General features: G+C 37.2%; 1 protein-coding gene across 1 annotated transcript; it reads right to left on the reverse strand.

Annotated features, from left to right (window-relative positions):
* Positions 1-214: 214 nt before the first annotated feature.
* On the reverse strand, positions 215-17,903 carry LOC306869027 (ras-related protein Rab-5C). Its single transcript, XM_079415573.1, has 6 exons — positions 17,766-17,903; positions 6,732-7,062; positions 3,774-3,925; positions 2,792-2,914; positions 2,621-2,714; positions 215-2,442 (listed from the first exon to the last, which is right to left on the reverse strand). Exons 2-6 carry the CDS (start codon positions 6,898-6,900, stop codon positions 2,315-2,317), a joined length of 666 nt encoding a protein of 221 aa, XP_079271699.1. The 5' UTR covers positions 6,901-7,062; positions 17,766-17,903; the 3' UTR covers positions 215-2,314.
* Between the last annotated feature and the right edge of the window lie 4,000 nt (positions 17,904-21,903).

The raw sequence follows: 21,903 nt of genomic DNA on the forward strand, positions 1-21,903 counted from the left end.
TTATACCATAAGGCATTTTGCTACTAAATGTAAATAAGTTAAGTTTCTACACATTTGTGACTAGGGATGGTAATCTTAAGAAACTATTCCGTTGAAGTTATTCTGCATTTACTAGCTTTGTCAGTCGGTTTCTCTAAATGATAAGATGATTTCGGTTTCAACAGAGGACACACTTTTAATAAATGTTCTCTCTCGTTTTAATATATATTTTTTTAATCTTAAAAATTGGCCTTACCTATGTATTCTAAAAATCTAAACAAAATGAATTGATAAAATATCACTCATAAGGTAACACTTTATTAATCTTAGTTAATGTTGATTCCATCATTTACTAATATGTTATTAAAATCAATGTTATTAATAGAAATAATGGACTTGAGCTAACATTAACAAAGATAAATGAATACTGTAACAATGTATTGCTCATTGTTAATGTTAGTTAATGCATTAAATATATTTAACAAACAGAACCTTATTGTAAATTGTTAGCACCAATGACAAAACAACCGTGCATTTATAACTTTATAACTACCAGTCAGAACCTATATGGATTTAAGTCTTAGGAAGCTTTAAGGTGCACTCCGCAATTTTTCTCCTTGTTAAAAAGTTTTACTCCTAAATAAAAAGTGCATAGTAATTTTGAAACAGATCATCAACAATATTCACATTATGATGTTTTATGGTACATGCAGAGGGTCCCCTCAGGGGGGGCCGCCATGTTTGGATCACATGACCAGCCAAATACTATTTGCCTAATCTTAGTAACCACACTGTTATTGGACACTTTCATGCATGAATGAACTTAATCATGGTTGACTGTGAACAGTGATTTGATACAACAACATCAGTAACTCAACACAACATAAACATAAAAGTTACTTTTAAATTAATTTGGTAATGGTGAATAAAGACCTCCATTCTCAACCATATTTAGGGCAGGAATTAAAAAACAAAAACAAATCACCATCTATATTTAGAAATAACAACACAACAAACAGAACATGTACCTTACCCTCCTTTATTGGTAAAATTACAAGTTCTATTAGGTTTGTGTATTTCCATTTATTTGTTTTTGTCCATTGCCTCCCTCGTTCCTCAGACCCTGCTTAAGACGTCTGGGTCACCGTTCACATTTGTTGTGCTAGGTCACATGTGATGCTGAAAATGCCAGCCGAAAGAATCGTCCTTTGACATAACACAGGAGGGAACAATATTGACAGATAATGACATGTTGTCAGAGGACAAAGAAATACCCAGTGCACTCTAAGAGACCTTAAGTACAAAAACAAGTAAATTCTTACAAAGGTGCTGAATTGAAATGGCTAATGATTGGGGTCATATTCACAGGAAAATAAAGGAGAAAAAAAAAAAAAAAAAAGTACAAGAACAGTGACATTATCTTTTTTTCCCCTCGTAAATATTTTTGATTTTGGTCCGAGGAAGCTGATTTTGCCTTGTGTCATTTATACGCATTTTCTCCAAGTCTGATTTCAAAAACATTTCATCAATGCAAAGGAAAAAAACAAAAACACATTGAAGTTATACCACCTGTTAATGCATTTAGATATACAAGTAGATATATGTAAATGATTAGAAAAGAAGTCTAGCCTATTAAATCATATACTGGTTTCATTTGTGCTGGAGTAGTGGACGTCTGAGAGACTAATACAATAGAAATAATACAGGATCTACAGAACAGCCTGATATCGATGGAAAATAGCCTCTTTGCTCATTCTCCGATCTTTCCTCTCTCCAACAAAGGAGGGATGTGATCAAGGAGAGCAGGAGAAAGATGAGGTGTAACTCAATACTGGCAGTATGCATCCACCAAAAGGGAGAGCGAGTTTGAATAGTGGCGTCGCCACTAAATTTTTCATTCAAACGAGCAAATGAGAGGATAAGGAAATACAAGGGAGAGACAACTTGTTTTTCCACCAGCAGCAGTCTGGAATTTCTTGTGTCTTAAATGCGATTGGCTAGATCTGATCACATGTTTGTCTCCTTTTGCTTTGTCAAAACTCTATATAAGACCAATCGAATAACTTTGAAAATCACAGATGGCAGAGCTTGTGTTTGCTTTTATTTGAATGTGCATGTACTGTTTTTGCGAGGAATAACTGGTCGAAACATTTAACGTGTCGATTTACAAGGGTATCGATGGCCAGTTTCCAGTTCTGAAGCTGTATGGTACAGTCTAACTGGCCAAAGTTTAGAGCTGGGTCATAAGTGAATGGATCTCACACTATGGATTCATACTGTGTTTGTGTGTCTGTATCAGTCCTTGGGTGCATCTGTCAGCTGATTGGTCCGATGGTTAGTTGCCACCTCCACAGCACTGGCCGCTTCTGCCCTGAGGTGCTGTCTCCTGTAAGTCGACGCCTCCTCTGGCTCGTCCGCCACTTCCTGCTCCACCCTGCGGTTCGTTCTTCGGAAGCTTCTTGGCTAAAGAGAGAGATCGAGAAGGAAATTTTCTTCATAAACGTACTAGATTTGAACAATTAAATCACCAGCAGTATTTAAATGATTGGGTGTGGCGTCTGGTTGAACGTTTTTGCAGCAGGTGAAACTGGTGTCATGTTGCTGTGTTTTGCTCCAGGCTTGAAGAGAGATGAGATCGTACCGATAGCCATGAAGATCTCGTTCACGTTCATGGCAGTTTTTGCAGACGTCTCCATGAAGAGTAGGCTGTTGTCGTCTGCGTATGCCTGTGCCTCCTAAAGAAAGCATGTGGATGTGTTAAAAACATCAGAAGTAGATTTGCATAGGTTGTTTTGCGTTCATATAAACACACCTGAAAGTCAACAGCTCTCTTGTTGGCCAGGTCTGCCTTGTTGCCGGCCAGAGCAATAACGATATTTGGACTCGCCTGACGCTGCAGCTCCTTCACCCAGTTCTTCGCTCTAGTGAATGTGTCCTAAGAGTGTAAAGGAAAACAGCAGAGAAGTAATTGTTAGAGGGGATATCCGATCATTTTCTTTTTTGCATTTAGTAGGCACGCAAACAGAAAGCGGCTGGTACGTGGCATGCAAGTACTAAACTAAGTAATAAGTTCTCTTTCATGTTTATTGCGCTTAAACTGTCAAATAGAAAGCTAAATAGTTTTCTGTGCTTGTCAGAGCAGCCAAAGACAGAACAGTTAGCATGCTTTGCTCGAACTTGTCGCTTGCGAAAACACAATGGCGGCGCTATGGATGGAAACTTGCAGACTAAGGGGCGGTAACATTATAATAAGATACCCTTCCTACGTCACGGGGAAACAAAATCTGAGCGGCTTGTTTTGCCACGAACTTGCAGAGAAAGACTTGACTTAAAAAACAATTTACTGGGTTGTTCTTTTTCACATTTTCTGGGTTGGCAGATGCACCGGGGACCTATTTGTAGCACTTAAAGATGGAAAAAGTCAGATTTTCATGACGTCACCTTTAAAATATTTGACATATTACAAATAAAATAAAATACTGTATTTTGATGCAATCACACATACACATACATTAGCTTAAGGTTGCCAACAGGAACTGCACTGCCACTGTGACTTGCTTGACTTTGAGCAAAGGTCTGACTGTATCCTACAGAATAATAATTAACCCCAGCAGTCAGTCAGGTGAAACCTTATTATTCAGACCTTACCCTTCTGCTGAGCACAACGGCGTGATGTCAGCCTTTATTAGAGCCGATACATGACTGACAAAGTCACATTGCAGCTGAGGTGCCGCGTAACCCTCAGCTGGTAAATGATTGACTAATGTTTTGATTTCATAACCATGGGCACTTACTGTGTTAGTGATGTCATAGACGACAATGGCAGCCTGGGCTCCTCTGTAGTACATAGGGGCCAGGCTGTGATACCGCTCCTGTCCAGCTGTGTCCCAAATTTCAAACTTTACTGTTGTATCATCCAGGCAGACTGTCTGTGTGAGGAAAGCAGCTAAAAAGGAAAGAGAAACAGAAACGTTTACGACATGACGCCAATGTGTATCAGTTCATATGATAAAACAAATAATTTTGGCACTTCCTTACTGCTTAACTATTTAAAGCTGAACATGTTCAGAGGAGAGGAAGAATAAAAAACATAAATATGCGTTGTCATTATCAGACCATTTAGAGGTTATTTGATGTTTAATGTACAGTTATGTGGTGGAGGGTTTGACAAAATCATTCACTCATCACAGTTGAACAGGCCAAAAACATGAGTGTTGAAAAGCTTAAAACATTTGAAAGTTGCTTTTGGCAAAGAGATTTTCTGAGCAGAAGGGTTAGAAATTAGATCACAGTCCAAGGGAACAGAGACTTCCCTTTTATAATCTCATTAAGTTTACATTTACAACTCGGTTTTAATTAGTATCAGTGCTAAGCTAAGCACTACTATTATTACTGCTGCTCATACACTTACTGTTCAAAAGTTTGGAGTCATTTTTTAAAGACATTTATTTTCATTTAGCACAAAGAACGCATTAAATTGATCAAAAGACAGTTAATACACAAAAAAAAAAACTTAAAAATTTTTTTTTTTTTGTTTGTTTTTTTACAAAATATTAAGCAGCACAACTGTTGTCAATACTGAGAAAAAGAAATGTTTCAAATCATCATATTAGAATGATTTCTGAAGGATCATGTGACACTGAAGACTAGAGCAATGATGTTAAAAATCCAGCTTCGCATCACAGAAAAAAAAAAGTATTTAAAGAGTAATAAGTCACTTTAAATTGCAATAACATTTCACAATAACAGTTTTTCGATCAAATAAATGCGGCCTTGGTGAGCGTAAGAGACCTGTTAAAAACGTTTAAAAAAAACCCAACAGCAAACTTTTGAATCTACATCTAAAGATATCAGATGATAAGAGATGACACCCGTCTAAACAACTAGCCACATGCTAACAACCACTAACTCCTTAGCAACCACATAGAACACCCAGAACAATTTACCATCACAACTGTGACATTTGCACAGGCAAGCACTCTAAAACTCTGTAGATTTTACAACACATTAAAATGACGCAGACACAAGTGTGCACTAGAAGCGGAGAATAAGAAAGACCATGCAAGTTTCTAATCCCTTCAACTCCAAACATTGTGCTGAGTCAGGTGCCATGGTCACATGTAGCTCACATTCATTTCTCCACAGCACTGAGCTTTGACCTGCTCACTGACGACAGGATGATGGCATTGAAGGAAAATATATAGAAGGACAAAAAAAAGTGCTGAGGATTTCCTTATTGTCAGCCTTGAGTAAAAATGCGGTATCCTGCCTGTACCAAATGTCACTCATAGCAGTTTACTTTCCTCATGCCTGACTAGAAAGGATCTCTTGCTAAATATGAAACTGAGTCCTGATGGAACAAATCCATTAATGTCCATAATCGAATTCACTTAAAGATCCCCTGAGACACTGACGAATTAAAAACAGAGGGACACACTAGAGCACACACACTCAGGAAACCCCATTGTTTCCCTTTCCTTCTGGTCACCAAACTCCTTCCTCTCTGCTCTCTTTGTCAATGTAAAACAGTGGAGAACGTAAATCTTTTAAAATGTAAAAGTGAATACCATTTCAAGCTGTATACAGAATGTGTTTGGTTATGAGATCAGACGTGCACATGCATAACTGCGTGTCTGTTTTATACTGCAGTATAACTCATGTGCTAGTCATATGATTAGCGAGCAAGAACCAGCTTGTCTGCTTCTGACCGAGCCCAGCCCTCTCACCACATATCAACACAACCTCATACATGCAGAGGGTTTGCTCTACATTGAGTGTTCTCACTACCACTAATGTGTTGTGTTTCAAGATATGATCCTGAAGCTAATCTTTTAAAGGAGATATTCTACAGTTTTATTGAAACTTTTTGAATTTGAAGATCAGGGGATATTTAACTTAATTTGTCTTCTGGGAAACATGTAACTATCTTCTGTAGACTCTGAAGGGCAGTACTAATTGAAGAAAATATAATATTTAGGCAAAATAAGAAAAATGTACACATCTCCATTCTGTTCAAAAGTTTTCTTAATGCTCTTAATGCATTTTTCCTACTGGAGTTTTTCCTGTCAGTGAGTGTTTGAGCCTTTTGTAACAGCTGCATACGTGTCCCTCAGTTGTCCTCGGTGTGAAAAGATGGATCTCAAAATCATACAGTCATAGTTGGAAAGGGTTCAAATACACAAAAATGCTGGAAAACCAAAGCATTTGTGGGACCTGAAGGATTTTTCTGAAGAACAGCAGGCAGTTTAACTGTTCAGGACAAATAAGGGACTCATGAACAACCATCACAAAACAAAAAACACAGAGCTGTGGATCGTTCAGGTAACAACACAACATTAAGAATCAAGGGGATGTAAACTTTTGAACGGGGTCATTTTTATAAATTCAACTATTTTTTTCTCTTGTGGACTATGTGGACCTTGGTTTTCACAAACATTGTATGTGAAATATCTTATTCAGGTCAGTACTAAATAAACAATAACATGCATTTTGTATGACCCATTTTTATTTATATATATTAATATAAATAATTTACATTTTGCAGATTTTGAAAGGGGGATGTAAACTTTTGACCTCAACTGTATTGTGCGTCCCTAACATTTTTTCATGTCTGCTATATTTGGCGTCAAAGCTTAAGATGGAGATCAGGACCTGCATGCATTCTTGTGCTGCAAATTCATAATCAAAAGTGTGAGGAAAAACCCTTCATCTTTAGAAAGAACAAGCTTGGACATAAACACACTCCGGCTAACCTCCAATGGTGCTCTCCTGATACTCGTGGAACTGGCCTTTGACGAAACGCAGCACCAGGCTGGACTTGCCCACGGCAGACTCTCCCAGCAAGACCAGTTTGAACTGGCATATTTTGTTCCCGACGGGGGCGGCACCATTGGTCCGCGCTGCTCCACCTCGCCCCGCCATGCCAACAGGCCGGACAACAGGAGAGGAGAGGGCTGACTGGATCTGAGAGGGGTCCTGAAGCAGGATCAATGGAGCTCAGGGCAGGATGGGGTTGAGAGTGAGAGAACCAGGGAGAGAAAGTGAGAAAAAGGAGGAGAGATGGCCCCTAATGGATGAACAAACCTAGAGAAAAAGAACAACAAAACACATAAATGACCAGATATAAATGGCTATATTATAAAACACTGGACTGTGACACTCTCAAGTTGAGTGAACAGAAAGGACGGACTCATTACAGGTTGTTAACAGTTATCCCACCATTCCAGCGCACTAACCATTAACCGGCCACCCCATAATGCTCCAATAAAGCTTACCGCAGCAAAACAGTCCCCTTTACAGATTCCACCCACACTGTGCTGCAATTACAGTTAAAAGCATCAATGTGAAAACACACAAAGTAAATATCAGTGTCATGCCACACGTACACTAACCTAGCTCCCCAAACAACCTACACTTATCAGCGATCCAAAATTATCTGCACCGTATCGACTGATAAGATGCTGAAAACAAGTCAGAACCTGTTGTTTTTTTATGTGTATATTTGTTATTCGGAGCGTAACACAGACCCACATTCAGCTCAGCTTGGCGCAAAACAAATCATGGACAACAGACTGTGGCGTCACATTTTCTTTAGGCTTTCAGATTGATAAATAAAATCACAGCAGGGGAAAAACACATTTTCAACTCCTGAAACATCTCTTTTTGTGCAAACTGGGTTTCAGTGTTACTTTTCGTTTATAAGGAAAGTTCCATGGATCCTCTGAAGCCAAATACAGACAGCAGAGCTGAAGTAGACCACTAAAACTGAGAGAATAAAGATGAGAGAAAATCAATGTGATTATTATTAAAGAGAGAGATACAGAAAGAAGAACTAACAGTAACCCTGAGGTCCTTATTTGAGCTTGTTAAAAACAGAAGCAGATTTTCTTTCTGCTGCAGGCATGTTAATAGGGATGGCTCGATACCGTAATTTTGGCTTCGGTACGATACCAGAATGTAATACCTCGATATCGATACTAAATCGATACCATAGGTGACAAATAACCAGCCTCAAAAGATAAGTGAACTGAAAACAATTTTATTAAAATAATAATAATAAAAAAGATTAATATCTCAATACCTTTGTATCAAACTGTAACAAAAAACCTACTGGGAACATAGGTTACATTTTGATCGAGTTTGAAGAAGAAAAAAAAATACAACTGAAGTAATGCAATTAATGCAACAAATGTTGCTTTATCGTTAAGTGTTATTCTAACAGTCAAAATAATATTCAAAATCACATTATTATTTCTCTCTCTCTCAGATTTTCAGATTTCAGACTCAGATAGCCAAAGAAAAAGCATTAGGCTAAATATAAATCTCACTCTCTCGGCTGCTTCATATTAGCGGCAGAAACATTGCCTTCATATTATTGATACTAAAATTAATATAGCAAAACACTTAATTCATTTCAAATTCAATTAATATTTGATTGTATGAAATGCTTGTGCATATATTACGTAACCAAAACTTCACTGGTTCTAGCGTGTCTCACACACACGTTTGAGCTTACTGTATTACATCTGTATGTGCGCTGATCAGATGCAAATAAAAGTTCAAATTAAATCTGAATTTATGAATGACGCACTCACCTGTCGATCTCTTAATTCTCTGAAAAGATCAGGATGAGCAAGCGACAAATGCTTAAAAAGGTTTGATGTGTTCCTGTGGCAACATGATTTATAGCAACGCTTGCATATGCAGTAAGATCAGTTCGTTCACCTTTATCATCTGTTTTGTATGCAAAGTAATGCCATATTTCACTTCTACTGTTCTCTTTATTTATTCATTTCGGGTGCGTTGATAAGAGTTTCATCTGTTTGATCCATCGCGTTCTTCTGTTGTCGCATTTATCGGTTGCACAGCAATTTGGGAAGCACTGCCACTTACAGGTGCACTTCGCAACAGCAGCGTATGAAATACCGAATTGAGCAAAATTATGATATCGTACCGTTTGATTTTTCCAGTACCCGTACACCGCGCATCCCTACATGGTAATAGATAGGTAGATAGATGTCAATAAACAGATGGACGGCCCAACATCCACTGTAGGAGACTATTCAGGTGTTGAGGGTTAGGCCATCGGAAGTGGTAACACAAACAAAACTTTCATTTTAGCACCATTAACCTGTATATATAATCTGGTAATAACTGCAGGAAAAGGCCAATTGAAGTAGTAAGTAGTGGGCAATGAAAAAAGTGATTATGGAGAGTGAGATGTCGCTGCCAACATCATGTCTTGAGGTTCAGTCTAATCCAAAGCATGTGATGGAGGTTTAGAATCCCTCTCATACACACACTTTTGAAAAGTAGACCTTCTCAATTCCAAATGCCTTGATGGAGAAAGTGGTACAACCTAAATAGAAACAAACAAAAAAAGATATCGTTTATCGCACTTGAAACGGCGCTTTTTTTAAAATGAAAGAAACCTCATCAGAAATTACACTTAAATGCTAAAGTGTCTAATTTGCCAACATTTTTTTTTTTTTTATGTTTTTAAGAGCAAAAATACATTGTGCGAGACACATAATTACTATAGTACACAATAGCAACTGCAGAGCCGCAGCACCGATGAATGGAAAAAAGGCAAGGTTTCGAGCGTGAGATGCACAACAGTCAGACGTCCATTTAGTGCGTATTTATGTAAACAAATAAAAGCAACAGCGTACTGTTAACAACTCTAACAGAGCTTTATGATTGGCTAAAATGTCTTACGTCAGAGCATTCAGACCTTTGTACATGCTCATACTGGCAATCCTGTTCTATGTTCACACATAGCATCATACTGGTAAATTACTGGTAATGTTGCAGCTTCTCATACCAGAATTTTTTTTTTTTGATTTACTGACCTTTCAAAAAACGGAACTTTTGAAAAGGTCGAGTTCACACATGATCTCTAAATGATTAAAAAAAATCATCTGCCAAAAAGGACGAATAGGGCTGTGTACTGGCAAGAATCTGGCGATACGATACGTATCACGATACAGGGGTTGCTATGCGATATATTGCGATACTGTAAGCAAGGCGATATATTGGGATATTTCTTATTTTAGGAATAGGATATATTTTTTAGGAAAGCTGTCTTTAAGAGCACACCATCATATGCAAACCTTAGCAATAAATAAATAAATAAAAATTGTTTAACCAGAACACACTGGGATCTGCATTTGCAATAATCAGTCCGGGTAACATTCAACGTTATTAGACCATTTTTTGTGCAGTATGAGTAAAGGGGGAGAGATTAAAGTGCTTGCAGGATTCTTTAGTTAGTTAAATGTATATAAAATGTATTTTATAAAAAGACCATATATATTTTTAAACCCTGCTTTAAAAGGTTCACAGTTTAAGTTTAAAATTGTATACAATGTCATAACATTTTGATCTGAACAAAAATATACATCTGCTTAGTATCAATGAAAAATAAATTGCTTGCAGGATTCCTAAAGAAAACAAAACAATTGTAAAACAATAAAATAAATATTACTAAATTCAGATAAGACAGAGACATTACTTATTGGACCAAAAAACAGTACACAGAATCTCGTGGATTATAATTTGCAACTAGCCGGATGTACTGTTACGTCCTCTAAAGTAAAAAATCTGGGTGTTATTTTAGACAGCAACTTGTCCTTTGAAAATCATATTTCCCATGTTACAAAAACAGCATTCTTCCATCTCAGGAACATTGCTAAGCTTCGAAGAATGCTACCTGTTTCTGATGCAGAAAAACTAATTCATGCATTCATGACCTCTAGACTGGACTATTGTAATGCACTGCTAGCTGGTTGTCATGCATCTTCAATAAACAAGCTACACATAGTCCAAAATGCAGCGGCTAGAGTTCTTACCAGATCAAGAAAATATGATCATATTACCCCAATTTTACAGTCTCTGCACTGGCTACCTATTAAGTTCCGTATCATTTACAAATTATTATTACTTGCCTATAAGGCCCTAAATGGTTTAGCTCCTGCGTCTCTAACTGGTCTTCTACCACGCTATAATCCAACCCGCTCCCTAAGGTCGCAAAACTCTGGACTTTTGGTAGCACCTAGGATGGCAAAGTCCACTAAAGGAGGTAGAGCTTTTTCACATTTGGCTCTCAAACTCTGGAATAGCCTTCCTGATAACATTCGGGATTCAGATACACTCTCTCTGTTTAAATCTAGATTAAAGACACATATCTTTAGCCAAGCATACACATAATGCATTTTATAATCCTGTACTGCAGTTATATCTGATCAGACGTACATTATTATTATTCTTTATCTTGGGTTGAACAAATCATTTTTGCTTAGATGGAACAGCAGCTACGCTAATCATGTCTCTGCTTGCCTCTCCGTTTCTGCCACGGGATTAACATCCCGTGGTAGCTAGGAATTACAGAACTTCAGTCTCCAGATCCAACCCTTAAATGATCTGAGATGACCGAACACCTGAGATGGAGGATCAGCGCCAGATGACGACGTATGTGTCCCTGATCGTAGGCAGAGGCCAAACACCTGGATGAGCGCCAGAGACAGATCCCCATTGAGGACCCCGCCACTTAGACAGCCATCGGAAAAGACCACTGGAACCAGCTGAGCCCATTCAATCTGGCTTGCTGCAGTTTGGAATTGAACTGCTGGTTTGTTTGGCCAGAGGAGAATTGGCCCCCCGACTGAGCCTGGTTTCTCCCAAGGTTTTTTCTCCATTCTGTCACCGATGGAGTTTTGGTTCCTTGCCGCTGTCGCCTCTGGCTTGCTTAGTTGGGGACGCTTCATTTCCAGCGATATCGTCCACCTGATTGCCAAGACACTATTTAAACTCATTGACACATTATTTTCCTTTTTTGATATTGTGCAGTTGCTTTGACACAATTTGCATTGTAAAAAGCGCTATATAAATAAAGGTGACTTGACAAAATACAGATATTGAACATTCTCAGAACCTTTCAACAGGTTTTTCAGTTTGTATTTATGTTCCGCGTGGAATCGCAGAGACGCGACGCGAGCACTGCCCCAACTGCACAAAACGCCCCCAACACGAGAGAAAGCTGCAGCTGCGCGTCGACACTTTACCGCCCGCCGCGCCTCGCGCAAAGGCTCTACGGGTCGCGGCAAGCGGCGAAACCGAGGTGGCGCTCGCGCCATGGTCTCGGGTCGGGTGTTACCACAAAAGCCCAAATGACGCCACACTTCAGCATTGTACACCGAAACGGGAACTGGAACAATTCTTTCATCCTTCATTACTGGCAGCGAACTATATTAACACTAACATTAGTGGTGGCCTCATGCTAGTATTTCCTGTCACGGTTTAAGTTCTGAGATGAAGGGATATGAACTCAAAACGAAACAACTGCCACGAATCCTGTATGATTTTATTAATTAATCGCCAAACAAAATATTGCGATACTCATGTGTATCGATATTTTCTTACACCCCTACCAACGAAGGATCAAAAATACAAAATTTATTTCACCAGAGAAGGTGTGGGTATACAGAGAGTAGGTACAAAATGGTATCGATATTTATCGATGATACTCCATCGATAACGATAGAAAATTTTTTCGATATAGCACACGATATAGGCACGTGCTATTAGTGATGCAGACAGCATACACAAACATGAACATGATTGCTGTGTCTGCCTGTGATGAGGAGATTGTGAATAAAAAAAATCATTCGTCGAATTTAAAATAAAAATAAAAAATTGCATTTGAATGCATTTTTCTATTGCACTTTGTTAAAAATATGTCCATATCGATACCAAACGATATGAAACATTATATCGTTGATACATTTTTTAGCATATCGCTCAGCCCTAACAGAGAGCATGTTTATGAAATACTGATGTGATTTTCATATGTTCTGCTTAACTGCTTTTTAACAGGACTTTTAACCAAAGCATCTTATAAGCAGATGGACTGACCTCAAAATGAAACTTGCAGCAATAGGCCTACTTATAAAGTTCGACTCATAATATCATTAATGACATCAGACACTCACTATGGAAGAACAGTTTCATCATCATAACGCTCTTCACCATAATGCCCCTTTCTTCTGGAGCCAAAGATGAAGTGACCAAATTCCAGATAATGACAAAGATAAAATTCCACAGAGCACCACTGTAATTTCCTGGCATCGCATTTTAATCTACTACTATCAGAACTAGAGCCACCTGATTCAGTTCCTGGCCATCTCACCGAAAGACACGAGCAGGTTGTGACACCTGTGCATACATGCATCAACCTGAAACGCTGTCACCAGCATTCCAATGATTATGGCTCATTTCCATTTCGTGTGAAATCACATCGTACCAGCTGAATATACAGTGCTGTGGTTAAATCCAACAAGGACTGCAATAACACCGCCCCTCCCCCATCTAACACTTCACCGAGAGGGAGGGATCGCAACAGGGTGGGAATAGGATATGCTCTCCAGGAAACTGACCAGTTGGAAGGAAATTGCATGCATCACCAACATAGGGCCGCAAGCAGCCTGATCATTATACACACATCTGATAGGGTGTGTTAGAGAAGACCGTCTATCTACTGTAAGAAGTCATTTCAATTCTGCAGAGCAAACAGACAGATAACAACACACCCACACCCTGCCCAACGACTGTCTGGAAGGGCAAACTGACGAGCTCAACAGCTGCATTCATTAATAATAAAAACTCAACAGATGCTATTATATGCATCTTACAATAAAAACACTGAAGACAATGGCTTTTTCCATCTCTCAGTCTGTTTGTGCAGGCAGTTTCCCCTGATTGTTCCAGTTCATTACAGCCGCTTCAGCATCAGTTCAAACATTTCATGCAGATCTGGGTTATTTGCTTCCTACATAAACATGTTTCTAGATATCCTAACATTCCTCTGTGTGTCTTCACCAAGACCTGAAGACTAAAGGCTGATTTGGCTGTTGGCAAGCAGACCAGTTTTATATTTAAAAATGCACTTTTATTAATATATTTTCAGTCATTGTCATTTCACTATTATTATAATTATTTATATTTATACTTAGATTTCATTTATTTCAGTATTTAAGTAATTTTAGTACTTCAACTTAAAATTATTTCAGTTATTTTTTCCAATTGAATATTAAGTTTTACATGCGTTTTTTTTTTTTTTTTATCTACTATTTATGTGTTATTTCAATTAACAATTTTTAAAAATAGTTTCAGCTAACAACATGAACACTGAAGCAAACAGAAAACATAAATGTAAACAAGTTTCCACATCTTTTGACTAAATTTCTTTTTCCGGTCATTGTGAATAACGGCATACAGATTATTATTTTTTTTATCATTCTTTAAAATTGTTTCTGTTAAGAGTGATTTCAACTTGGCAAAATTATTTACCTAAAGATAAACACAAAAATTATCATTACAAAAACCTCTATGACTAAATCACAATATTCACTTTGTGAATCTATTTGTGTGTTAGTGTTTTAATGCCATGCCAGCAAACCCTGTGTATGTAAAACAACATAATTGACAGAGTCATAATCATAAATGGAGATAAAGCACTCAAAAAAAAAAAAGAAAGAAAACCTTGATCACACCCTGGTTTCTCATAAAAACCTCAATATCAAACATATTACAATTTTACAATGGCCATTTCAATCCAATGAGCACAGAAATTTTAATTTGATTGCTTTAATGGAAGAAACAAAAACAGCCTTGATGACCTAAAATGCCTCAAGCAGTCACAAAGCATGCTGGGAAAAGCCACTTTGCTCTGCAGAGCAGAACTAGGAGATGAAAGTAATATTCTGTTCCTGTTTGCTCACCTGCAGTGACAGCCAAAACAAGAAAGTGTCATCCATTAACTGAAACATATTTCCATCGAAAATGAAGTCTCTTTCGATATTCATTCAAATCAAATACTGTTTATGTTAAGCAATAGATTCTCACACGTCAAAACTAACAAAACCCACAAATAAGACGCAACCCTTTATTGTATCTCTCAAAGACAATGAAATTTCAAGACTGTAAAACAGTGCTGAAGAAGTCATGTGTGCATCAAGTGCCTCTGCTGAACAAAAGTTCACTATGAGCAACAGGACAGTGAACAGGCGTTATATACAAGATTTCAAAACCTCACCGTATCAAAGGTGAACATTCATAACTCACAGTAAAAGTATGTGTATGAAGAGAAATATGTACTTATGTTGTAAAAAACACACACACACACACACACGCGCACACACACACACGCGACAAAACGAGGAGCTCGTTCCTAAACGAGGGACTACATCTGTAGCATGGGCACGCGTTTTTAAGCAATGCAGTTTTAAAACAACCGATTTTAAGCCGTTGAAACACAAACAACAGAGCTATATGCATGCGCCATCTCGGTTTCTGTGTGAGAGGGCCGCGCATAATTAAAAAAAAAATGTTTTTGCTGCTTTATTGGCTTTGAACGATTACATAAACACACTTATATGCGTCAGAATCCCCGTCTTTGCAGGTATCCTCATAAACACAGCGATTTAGGTCTTAAGAGAGAGGAAACAGCTGAAAGAGAAAACGCATATGTAACAGTATATTGGATCCGGACTTCGGTCTTAAAGGGGAAGCTGTCCAATATTCGTTCTGTCTGCCATTCATATTAATCATAGCACATTGCTAGAAAATCTCTCACTGCTCTTGACTAAATCCCTTTTGCAACTTTAATAAGAAGAAATAAAAAATAAATAATAATAATTATAAATTTATATATATGTATCGAATCTATACATAATACACGTGTTAATAATATCTATTTATTAGTTGTGTGTGTATTTGAGCGCTGAGAACTGATCGCGCACTGTATGAGACTGAAGAAGTGGAGCGTGAGCGAGAGAGAGCACTTCTATCAGCGCGATTCCACCTATCCTGCCTTCACTAACTTTAAGTTAATTGACAACGAAGTGTGACTCCCGGAAAAAAACCTGAGGCCATTGTTTCAGATCGCTAGTTCGCGTTTTGGTAGCCCATCCGTCCACTGCAGCTGCCATACTGAGACTAGATATGCAAACGCCCCTTATGCAATGACAGAGACACACATTTTGAAAGACAAGACGGTTAACTTAGCCAATATGATGTATTTTGAATGTCTGGTAGTCCTCAAATAACATTTTAGTCCCGTCTCGTTTTGTTAACGAAGACGCGGCACAAATTTCGTCATAGTTTTTATCATCAGATATTAGTTTTAGCTCGTCAACGTCTCGTCTTAGTCACAGAAAAATAATTAGTTAATTTCATCGACGAAATTAACACTGTTACACAGTGTATGTAGCGTTTCTTATTTATTGTAGTTTTTTTGTCCTATTGCTTGCAATTAGTTTCTCATCCTTACTTCATCACGGACTGTTTATCTTCAGTGAGCTTAAGTTTTTTTTTTTTTTCACTTTTTAGGCTTGTATTAGTTTGATATTGACATTAAAGATTTTAATATCATAATTAAAAACTATTACTATATCGTGATATATATCGCTATCATGATATAAAATTAGTCATATCGTGATATAAGATTTTGGTCATATCGCCCACCCCTACTTCTAAGACATGATAAACAGTTCTAAAAGCGCTGTTCACTGACAAGAACAGAAACATGATTCTGCTTAGCTAAAAATACAGAATTGTGTTATCAAACATACACTTATTAGTTATTATTACATTTACAGAATTGATAGATGCACTGTTTCAGACATTAAGTTTTATTAATTAACATACTTGATTACTAAATTATAAATAATAATGACAATCACATTAAGTCCATTGTGAAAAAGGCCCAGCAGAGGTTGTACTTTCTTCGCCAGCTGAGGAAGTTCAACCTGCCACAGGACTTACTGAAACTGTTCTACCCCGCCATCATTGAATCCTTCCTCTGCACTTCAATAACTGTCTGGTTCAGCTCAGCGACCAAATCTGACCTCAGAAGACTACAGAGGGTAGTCCGGACTGCTGAGCGAATCATTGGTACAACCCCAAGAGCTGTACTTATTTGATGTGCTCTTTATATGTACAATGATCACTGTTCATATGTGAATAAAAACATAATTTAAATCTGCCTAAACTTTCATTTTGGGTGAGCTATGCATGCATAACATAGTCACTATACACAGTACATACCACAGCATTTTTATGTTGCGATATAGTTTGACAAGAATTGTGTGAGTGAGTGAGTGTGTGTGTGTGTGTCTACTAATATCATGGGGTCTTGAGGAGCATAAAAGCATATTGTCTCATAGTTCTGAGCTCATATCAATGTATGTGCGATCTTAAGTGATGACTCATCTAGCTGACCTGTCAATCAAGCCTCCTCAGGCCACATTACTGACTTCCTCATGAAGTCCTCCGTCCGTCTTTCACTTCTGATCTGCACCTCCCACGATCTCTGACCACAAGCACTCAACTGTAGGTTTGGAGAAGTATCACCTTACTAATAGCAATACAATCGGCGCTTTGCGACACCTCGCAGATGCGTGTGGCTGCATCACAACGGTCAAATGATAAGCCATGAAAACAAGGAAGCCCTGATGTAACTAAATGGTCAAACTTCAGAGCTGCTGATCAAACACACATATATCGGTGTACGCACCCATAACGGACTTCTCTATTAAACTGAACTTTTGCTGTCATGTTTATTCATGTTCAGAATATATGACAGAGAGGCCCGAGTTACTCCTTTATTATGTCGCTGAGGGAAAGATCCAGAGGAGCGTCATGAGCATCGGCTAACAGTCTTCTCTGTATCAATAAACCACGACCAGCTAGCAATAATCATATCAGTACCAAAACCAGACAGCGGTTACCTTGAGAGATGTGTGCGGCGCTTTTCTCTTCCTGTCAAATCCCTGGCTGTCAGACTGAGAGAAAATTCCCTTCCTGCTGCCTGATGCTTCTCCAGAGTCGACGGGCCTCGGCCTTCACTTCCGCTTTGAGGGACGAACTTCCGCAATCCGCCTTCTTCCGAGGAGGAGGGGCTTGTTTTTGATATAGCTGGTGGTGGTGGCCAATAAAATCGCGGTTATTTTTATTATCCAAGACAAGGTTACAATAAATGTAAACTTTTTTTCCCCTTTAATTACGTCATTTTTAAGTTTTGAAAGGTTAACTTTCAAATTAGGTCTACAATTAATTATTTTTCGATGTTTTGAGTTTTTATGTGTCTTTTTTTTTTTACAGTCTATGGTCATAACCAAATGCTTTTTTTTTTGTTTAATTTGTCTCCTAGATAACTTGTTGTGTTAGGCAGTGTCGTTATTAATTAATTGTTATGTTCATTGTTCATATCAATTGAAATAAAGCTATTATAAAATATAAATATTAGATGAAAAACATAAATAAAAAAGGAAAATTAAAACTACTGCCTGGCAACTAACTAAAAATAAATTTATGTTGATGTATTAAAATAAATGAGATAAATAAAAGTTAAAGCTAAATAGAATTTTTTTTAAATTATACAAATAATTTTTAATGCAAAATTACTAAAACTTAAAAATTGACATTTAATCTATAAAAATCCAAAAAGCTAAATCAAAATAATAATGCATACATACTATAAATAAATGACACTAAAATAACACGGGTGTTAGGAAGCCCAAGGCATATGACCATTTCTTTCAAAATTTGTCATTACCATTGCATGACAGTGTTGATCAAGATGTATTTTATATGTTATTGTTTCTTCTTCTTTCTTTTTTTGCCCTTTTAGTGTCTGTTGAAAACAGATTAACTTCAATTCTATTTTACTTTAACCCTAAAAGGGCAAAACCATAAAGAGACATCAGAAAATTAATTTATTTCTATTTTCCATCTTATTGGGACACAAATAATACAACTTGATCTTTTTTTTTTTTTTTTTCTTTAAACATGACCTTTAATGTTTGCATCCCACAGGATATGTTGCCAGTCTGGGGGTAAAATTAACTGAAAACAGAACACTTGTTTATCAATGCTTGTTACAACATGGTTGTAGTTCCTGAAACGCTTTTGAATACAGACCTAAGGTTGGTCTCTTTTTAAAGAAGACGCATAGCAGATTATTGCTGAAGTGAAAGCATTTCAACAAACGAAAGAATAAAAAAGTTATTGAAGTTTAAGTTTACAATAAAGATTATGTAGTATGCTATTTTTATTTAATTATATATAAAATAATTATTTTATAAAATATGTTGAACTCTAAAATTTCCTGTGAGATTTAGTTTGGCACAGTTCTAAAAGTCACCAAATATGGAACCTTGACTGTCCGACAAAATCACAGAGTTTATATATATGTTTTATATCTTGATTTATACCCCTATAAAGGGCAACATATTCCCCAACAGATTAGAGACAGATTACAAAAAAAGTAAGCATTTAATTAATAAAATTTCAATGTAAACCTAATAAGCTAATGTTGAAAAACAGCTTTTTTAACAGGTAAGTCCCCTCCAACATGTGTAAATATGTGAACTAGATCAACTTTTATTGAAGGATGAGTAGATTTCCCGCTACAGGCGGTCATGCCGTTTTAAATGCTTCCTGTGAGCGAAACAAAAGTCACCTCATCTAAATATTCACAATAAAATGAAACCAAGAAATAAGACCTGCACTTTCACAGCCTCTCAGATGTTTGTATCCCACAGGATACGTTGCCAGTTTTAGGGTTAATAACATAAATAAACAAAACTGACATTATTAACCACAACAATTAAGATAGGCTTCTGTGGGCGTGCAGTCATTTATCATATTTAATAATAATAAGGTAATAAGATACCACATCAAATATAAATATGTAGGTCTGCTCTGTAGACTTATGCTGGAAAACTGACCCGTGTCTGTTGTTATATTAAAACAAGCATATCATCCAAAATGGGATCAACTGTGCATGTGGCTCAAGGTCATGTACTAACCAGTAATCACCAAGCTGGGGCGCTACAGGCTAATTAAACTTCACATGGATTGTATGTTTTTATCTCGTCGCATGCTGGGTGGATTCTCTCAGGTAAAGTATACGGCTGTGATTTTTTACTCGAACGCCCCAAATTATCCAACACAATATTCGAAACAAAAAAAAACTTTTATTTAAAAATAAAAAGAGCTATTTTTAAGTATTTCTAATATTTATGCTACCAATTGCGACAAAGATGCTTGTTTTTAAATATAGTTATAAAAAGAAACAGGCGGTATTAATATATTACATTTTATTAATAATATTACATTTGACAAACACACAAATCATTTAGTCAAGTCAAGTCACCTTTATTTATATAGCGCTTTTAACAATGTAAATTGTGTCAAAGCAACTGCACAATATCAAAATCAAAATCCTCTGGCCAACAAACCAGCAGTTCAATTTAACTGCAGCAAAGTCAGATTGTAAGGTCTCAACTAGTTCCAGTGGTCATTTGGTAATTCTGTATGTTGTCTGAGCGTTGGCATCCTCTTAGGTCCTCTGTGGGGTTGGCATTATCTTTTCTCAGGTGTTCGGTCATCTCAGATCATTTAGGGGTTGGATCCAGACTGAAGCTTCTGTCATTCCTAATTACCACGGGATGTTAATCCCGTGGCAGAAACAGAGACAAATAGAAACATAATTAGCGTAGCTGCTGTTCCATCTAAGCAAAAAAAAAAAAAAAAAAAAAAAAAAAAAATTTAGTGATTCCATGCGTTTTAAGAAATTTGTTCTTCAATTAAAACCATAACCATTGAGGGTCAATCATAAGGTCCCACTAGTTAACAGTTAGTTAATGCAATAACTAACATTAACTAACAAGCAATACATTTGTTACAGTATTTATTCATCTTTGTTGATGTTAGTTGATAAAAATACAACTGTTCATTATTAGTTCATGTCCATTAAATAATATTAAGATATTAACTTTTTTTCATGGCTAGTTCATGATAACTAATGCAGTTAACCAATGTATTTTTATTTTAAACCTTATTGTAAAGTGTTACTTTTAAATATTACGTGTTGTTTTTAGGTAATTATTAATAGCAATTTATCAATTAAAAAAATGTAATTCAGAAAAAAAGGTACAAAATCTTGGGGTGGTACCTTCTCAAATGGTAGCCTACACTTTTGTACCTTATTTACCCATAAAGAGTGCATTTTAATACCTTAAAGGTACATATTAGAACCAAAAGTGTCTAAAGTGTACATATTAGTACCTTTTGAAAAGGTACCACCCCCGTGACAGCTTTTGTTTTGAGTGCACCTTAGAAGTTTGATTAAGCCCATGGTTGAGAAACACTGAAGTAAGGATGTCCTAGAACTGTTTTATTATGCATATCTGATATGTTTCCCTTATTTAGTTCCCACTCACATATTGCTGTCAAATTAAATCAGATCTTTTCTACAATGTGTTAGAGGCAACAAAACCTGCTCATTACTGCCCAGCGTTAAATGTAGAACAATCAGTGAGCAGTGCGTCATTAAAGTAAATTTGGGTCGTGGCCTAATGGTTAGAGAGTCGGACTCGTAATCCAAAGGTTGCAGGTTCGAGTCTCGGGCCGGCAGGGATTGTAGGTGGGGGGAGTGAATGTCCAGCGCTCTCCCTCAATACCACGACTGAGGTGCCCTTGAGCAAGGCACCGAACCCCCAACTGCTCCCCGGGCGCCGCAGCATAAATGGCTGCCCACTGCTCCGGGTGTATGTTCACGGTGTGTGTGTGTGTTCACTGCTGTGTGTGTGCACGTTTGATGGGTTAAATGCAGAGTACAAATTCTGAGTATGGGTCACCATGTCACTTCACTTCACTAAAAGAAGTAGTGCGTAGGTGGCGAGTACACATATGCTGCCATATTCTCAACAACTGCTCCATTAATAACTGTGCTAAATTTTACTCTGACACACAGCAACTGTTTCTGCTCATTATCAGTATATGAATGCACTTAAAAAAAACACTATGACCAAAAGATTGGCACTCTGATGACAAAAAAGGCTTACTATATATCTTATTTGA

The sequence above is a fragment of the Barbus barbus genome (genome assembly GCF_936440315.1).
Source record: "Barbus barbus genome assembly, chromosome: 4".
NCBI lineage: Eukaryota > Metazoa > Chordata > Actinopteri > Cypriniformes > Cyprinidae > Barbus > Barbus barbus.